Source organism: Palaemon carinicauda, chromosome 9 (genome assembly GCF_036898095.1).
Source record: "Palaemon carinicauda isolate YSFRI2023 chromosome 9, ASM3689809v2, whole genome shotgun sequence".
NCBI lineage: Eukaryota > Metazoa > Arthropoda > Malacostraca > Decapoda > Palaemonidae > Palaemon > Palaemon carinicauda.
In genome coordinates, this window is record NC_090733.1 from 6,057,893 (window position 1) to 6,063,998 (window position 6,106).

Consider the following 6,106-nt stretch of genomic DNA (forward strand, 5'->3'; position numbering starts at 1 on the left):
CACAAACATGAAATAGAATATATACAAATTTCAGTAAAGAAATAAACTTACATCTGTGTTACTCTAAGCTACATCCAATACAAGCGAAACGAATTTCCAAAGAAATGTTCTTTACACTTTGAAGACGACTTCTACTCTGTCAGTCATCAAAAAACCTTGATCCTATTTCTAGAACATATAATTGTTACAGTGTGATTCCAACACTGATAACTACCAGGATAAACAATCTTTTCAAGAACTACTCAACACTTAACAAACAAATTAGAGCAGTAACTATCAAAAAAAAAAAAAGACTGAACAATGTTTACATGTAAAACGGACAAAAGTATTTACAATACAATTTAACCCTAATCACCAAGTTGAAAAACAGAGCTTATTAAATAATTATATACACAAATGGTTTCTATAAAATGCTGCATTTACATTCTCGGCCCTATAAACAAATTATTTGTTTATCAAAATCAAACATATCTATAAATGCAGGTGATATAAATAACATCTATAATAAATGTAATACACTCTCAAATCCTTTGATCCTAATAAAAATAACTATTATAATCATTGTTCCTCTACTGCAAGGAGAAGAACAAGCTTTTGAATGGGTCGATGGAGCTCTGATGTTTGTGTCTTTAAAACTACACTACGTACAAAACCAGTTCTGTCCTTTCCAGTGCTGATAACACGACCCATCATCCAGTTACTCCTTAACTGATTATCATCTTTTACAAGGACAATATCACCAACTTGAAGATGCCGCTTTTCCTTGTTCCACTTCTGTCTCTCTTGTAATGTTGACAAATATTCTCTTCGCCATCTAGTCCAGAATAAGTTAGCCAAAAATTGAACATATCGCCACCTCTGTCTCAGATACATATCTCCTTTCTGAAAAACACCAGGTGGTGGCATCACAACACTTGATTTCTGTGTGAGAAGCTGTGCTGGACTGAGTGGTTGTAAGTCATCTGGGCTGTCACTGACTGTGGTCAAAGGACGGTCATTCACTATAGCCTCAACTTCTGTGAGAAGAGTGCGGTAACTCATCATCCAGTCGTCTAGCATGTTCCTTGAAGAGAGGAGTCAAGACATTTCTTACAGTTCTAATCTGACGTTCCCACACACCTCCCATATGACTAGCTGTAGGGGGATTGAAGGTCCAGCTGATGCTTTCTTTTGAGAGGAAAGCTCTGACCTGATCATCATTCATCTCTTGCAGTGACTTCCTCAACTCCTTCTCAGCTCCATGAAAGTTTGTCCCATTGTCACACCAAATCTTCTTTACATTTCCTCTTCTAGCAACAAACCTTCTTAAAGCATTTATGAAGGACGTTGTGTCTAAGGAATTGGCTGTCTCTATATGAATTGCTCTTGTAGACAAGCAAGTAAATAATACACCGTACCTCGTCCTGATTTGCCTTCCTTCTTTGACTTCCTGTGGCCCAAAGAAGTCAACACCTGTGTGTGAATGGAGGAGCTGGAATTACTCTTTCCAATGGTAAATCAGCCATCTTCTGGTTTAGAACAGGGGTTCTCATTTTTCTACAAATGACACATATTTGTAGAACCTGGTGGACACTTGCATTAGTATGGATAAACCATTAAAGTTCTCTAAGTTTTGCCATCACATGGTTGCGTCCAGCATGAGCTAATTTTTCGTGTGTGTACCGGATAATCAAAGTGGTAATATGACTCTTTCTAGGTAATATCATTGGATGTTTCTCGCCAGCTGAAATTTCTGCTTTGGAGAGCCGTCCATTAACGCGAAGAAGCCTGTCTTTAGGATCAATGAAGGGATCTAGTTTATAAATGTTACTGCTACTACAAAGTCCTCGGCCCCTTGACCGTTCGCTCTTTTGTAAGAGTGTCACTTCCTTACTAAAAGTTTTCTTCTGAATATATCTGATGACTGCTTTTTCAGCAGCATCTAATTCTTCTGCTGTAAATGAACCATTAATTCTAGCTTGTCTCTTAGATTTCAGTATGGAAAAAAGACTGTGATACACAGCAACAGCCATCCTCAATCGATGCCATGAAGAATAATACTCAAGAAACTTATCAACAGCATTTCCCTCCCCATCTTCTGGATGCACTGCAAAACTTGTAGATCCTTTCAATTCAACTACACCACGGGGCATATCAATTTTCCACAGCTCCTCTGGTCCTTTAAGAAAATATGGGCCATCAAACCAAATGTAAATGTTCAGCATTTGCTGACTTGTGAAACCTCTTGATGCAATATCAGCAGGATTCTCTTTATTCTGAACATATCTCCACTGTGTATTTTCAGAGAAATCCTTGATTACTTTCACTCTATTTGCAACAAATATTGGAAATCTCTTTCTATCATTAAAAATATAGTGAAGAACTGTTGTAGAATCTGTGTGATCGAATGTCTGGTCCACTGTAATCTGCAGCTCTTTCAAAATGTGTTGTGCGAGATTTATGGACACCACTGCAGCAGTCAATTCCAGTTGCGGTATGGTTGTTGCCTTTACAGGACACACTCTAGATTTTCCCATCAGCAGAGCAGTAGAAATCCTCCCACTGTTATCAGAAAGTCTCATGTATGTTGCAGCACCATAGCCTTCATTACTAGCATCTGAAAACATGTGCAGCTGTGTGGAAGTCACTGTACCAAATTCCTTTGGTTTGACACATCTTGGAATCTTTAAGGTACACAGGATTGGTAAACCATCAAGCCACCTTCTTCAGGGCTTAAGGTATTTTTCGGGAATAACATCATCCCATCCCAAGCTGCTATCCTGACAAACTTCGCGAAGAATTCTCTTAGCTGGCAAAAGAAAAGGAACCACAAAACCAAGAGGATCATAGAGGGAACATACTGTTGACAAAATACCTCTCCTTGTAAATGGTTTTGGGTCCAAGCTTGCGGAGAAAGTAAAGTAGTCATTTTCAATATTCCACTGAAGACCAAGAGCTCTTTCTACATGAAGTTCATCATAGTCAAGATCACATGTTTGAAGATCTTTTGAACGGTCCTCTTGTGGGATTGATTTCAACACCAGCTTGCTGTTACTCACAAACTTTGTCAGCCGAAAACCTCTTTCCTTCAATGCTGCTGTAACATCTTTCACAAGTCTTAATGCCTGCTCTTCTGAAGGTACAGACTTTAAATAGTCATCCACATAAAAATTAGTCTTAATGGTGTGTTCTACATCTGGACCATACTTATCTCTTGCATGGTCAGCTGCTGCCCTCAAAGCATAATTGGCGATGCTAGGTGATGATACTGCTCCAAAGATGTGAACACCCATCCGATACTCTGTAAGTTCGCTTTCAAGTTCACCACCAGGCCACCATAAAAATCTTAGGTATTTATGTTGATCCTTTGGTACCTGAACTTGGTAAAACATAGATTCTATGTCACCCATCAAGGCCACCTTTTCTAGACGAAATCTGAGGAGCACTCCAATCAGGGAATTAGTCATATCAGGACCTTGCATCAACTTGTCATTAAGGGAACTACCCTGGTATATAGCACTACAGTCAAAGACTACTCTAATCTTATTTGGCTTTTTTGGATGGTAGACACCATGATGATGTAGATACCATGCAGGTTGTTTATCATATGACTGATCCTCCGGAACCTTATAAGCATATCCTTCAGACACCAATTTCTCAACAAATTCCACATAATCTTCATGGTACTTTGGATTTAGTTTCATTTTTCTTCTTTGCTATTGTGCTCGTTTCACTGCCTGATCTCTATTGTTTACCAAGTTAACTTTATTGGTTTTAAATGGTAGGAGAAGCTGGTAGTGTCCATTGGTAAACTGAATGTTTTTTGCCACTTCTTTGAGGAACTGTTGATCTTCTTGTGACAGACCCTTCTCATCAGGAACTCTACCAACATCTTTCTCACTAAAATCTCTTTCAAACATATGGACCACAGCTGCAGGAAGAAAACATTCCTTTACCCTTTCAACTTCCTGAAGAAAGACATGGTGACATGAAATACTGTTCTTCTCTGAAGAGTATTTAAAATGTAGAGGTCCACTAACAATCCATCCATGGTGGTAAAGAACTACATAAGAATCTTGACCCTTGGCTGGAAGCACCTCTAATGGTTGCAGTGCTTTAGGGCAATTACTGCCAATCAACAAACCAATCTCCAGATCAGCTCTATAATCAGGAATTAGATCAGCAATATTCCTCAGACCGGCTACCTTTTTGAGCAATTTTGGTTTTGGTATCTGTTGATGACTCACTGGGATATCTTGAAGAGTAAAGGTTTTTGGCAGATCAATAGTGTTGTTTCCTTCCATATCTGTAACACATAAATTATTAACTGCCAAAGTATTCACAATGTTTATGCCATGCATGGTTTGAAGCTTTAAACATGTCTCTGTTCCAGATGCACCTATCTGCTCTCGTAAACTCTGTGATGAAACATCCAGTGCTTCCATTATCAAAAAAGGCATAAGTGTCCAAAACTACTTTGTTTCCTTTCTGATATACTTTTAATGGGAGAATAGGTTGTAATATTGTATTTATTTCACTAACATGATTGGTAGTACATGTGCTAACAATAATTTCACTTGCATCTTTGCTTGATGAGCTATCATTCTCTTTATGTAGCTTGAATCCGTCGATATGCAGTGATGTGGGATACCTCTTAGAGCATGTCTTACATTGCTTCCTTTTCATACATCCTTTAGAGGTATGGTTGAGACCAAAGCATCCAAAACACAACCTTCTCTCCTTAAGGAAATTTATTTTTTCTTGAGAGGTCTTCTTAGCAAAATTCCAGCAATCGTCAAGATCATGGTTTTTCTTGCACATTGGACATGATTTCTCTTTCTCAGACACTAATGATGTCTTTCTATTTTCTGGATTCAGTTCTGCTTGGGTAGCAAAGCTTGAACTTTTGCTCTTTTGTTGACAAGATATGAATTTGAAGCTACCAGAGTTGTTTTCAGGCTTTGAGTAATTATTTTGAAGAGCAAACTTGCTGAATGCTGGGTCGTTTGTTGTCTTTGCCTTTTTATAAACAAATTCAACCAAATCTGCAAAATCAACTCCTCCCTTTTCTTCACTTAAATGTCCAGCCAGGCTACACCACTTGTTCTGAAGAAATGTCGGAAGTTTTTTAACAACTGCTTGAAGGTTAGGAAGATGATTTAGTACTTCCCTGTGTGACAAGTTGGTCATGGCATGTCTGCACTTAATAAGGAATAAAGCAAATGTATACAAGCTATGAGGATCTTCGTGTTTCAATGCAGACCAAGAAATAAGTTTCTTAATATATGCCATCGACACCTTGTAGGGATCGCCATACTCTTGACTGAGCAAATTCCTAGCTGTAGTATATCCTTCTGAAGAACTCATATACAAGCATCCACCTATCAAGTCTTTGGCTTCCCCTTCAAGTTGCTGATCCAAGTAGTACAGTTTGTCAGCATCACCCGAAGCATTTGGAGCAATTCTGGCATCAAATGCCATCATGAAACTGGCAAACTCAATAGGATCACCTTTAAATTTTGGTACTTCTATGCATGGAAGCAACATTGCTGCAGTCATGTGCTGCTGTGTCTTCAGGAGCATCTCTTGTTGGGACTGTAGTTGCATATCAAGATTTGGCTCGGAGAACCGACACTGGCTAGAACTACAGGGAACGTTCGCTTTCAACTGAGGAGTATCTGCTATTATATCCGAAGGTTGTGGTTGGAACGGGTCTACATTTGGATTCAACTGGGAAGGAGTATCTTTCGGCACGATATCCGAAATATTGTCAGCTTCAGCATAAACTCTTTCTCTTGCTTGAGACATTGCAATTTTTGTTTCTAATTCCAATTGCTCTTGCTTTTTTCTAAGTATAAATTCTTGCTCTTCCCTCTAATGCTTAAGTCTGAGTTCTTGCTCTGCCATCACTTTTGCTTTTTCTCTCATAGCACGTTGAGCCATCAATTCTGCCAGTCTAGCTTTCTCTTTGAGGCGAGCAGATCTTATACTAGTTCTGCTGGACTTGGTCCTGCTAGTGGATGAGGAACAAAGACTTTTTCTATCAAGGTCTGCCGTAAATTGTAATTCACTTTCCTTGACCCAGTTATTCATTTCTGTAATGAAACGATCTATGGATACTGTATTT

General features: G+C 38.7%; 3 protein-coding genes across 3 annotated transcripts; all 3 read right to left on the reverse strand.

Moving 5' to 3' along the window:
• Window positions 1–1,595: 1,595 nt before the first annotated feature.
• On the reverse strand, window positions 1,596–2,606 carry LOC137646247 (uncharacterized). The gene has a single exon (XM_068379367.1). It carries the CDS (start codon window positions 2,604–2,606, stop codon window positions 1,596–1,598), a length of 1,011 nt encoding a protein of 336 aa, XP_068235468.1.
• A 99-nt stretch (window positions 2,607–2,705) lies between these two features.
• On the reverse strand, window positions 2,706–3,683 carry LOC137646249 (uncharacterized). Its single transcript, XM_068379368.1, has one exon. It carries the CDS (start codon window positions 3,681–3,683, stop codon window positions 2,706–2,708), a length of 978 nt encoding a protein of 325 aa, XP_068235469.1.
• A 619-nt stretch (window positions 3,684–4,302) lies between these two features.
• On the reverse strand, window positions 4,303–5,787 carry LOC137646250 (uncharacterized). The gene has a single exon (XM_068379369.1). The coding sequence runs from the start codon at window positions 5,785–5,787 to the stop codon at window positions 4,303–4,305; it is 1,485 nt and encodes a 494-aa protein (XP_068235470.1).
• Between the last annotated feature and the right edge of the window lie 319 nt (window positions 5,788–6,106).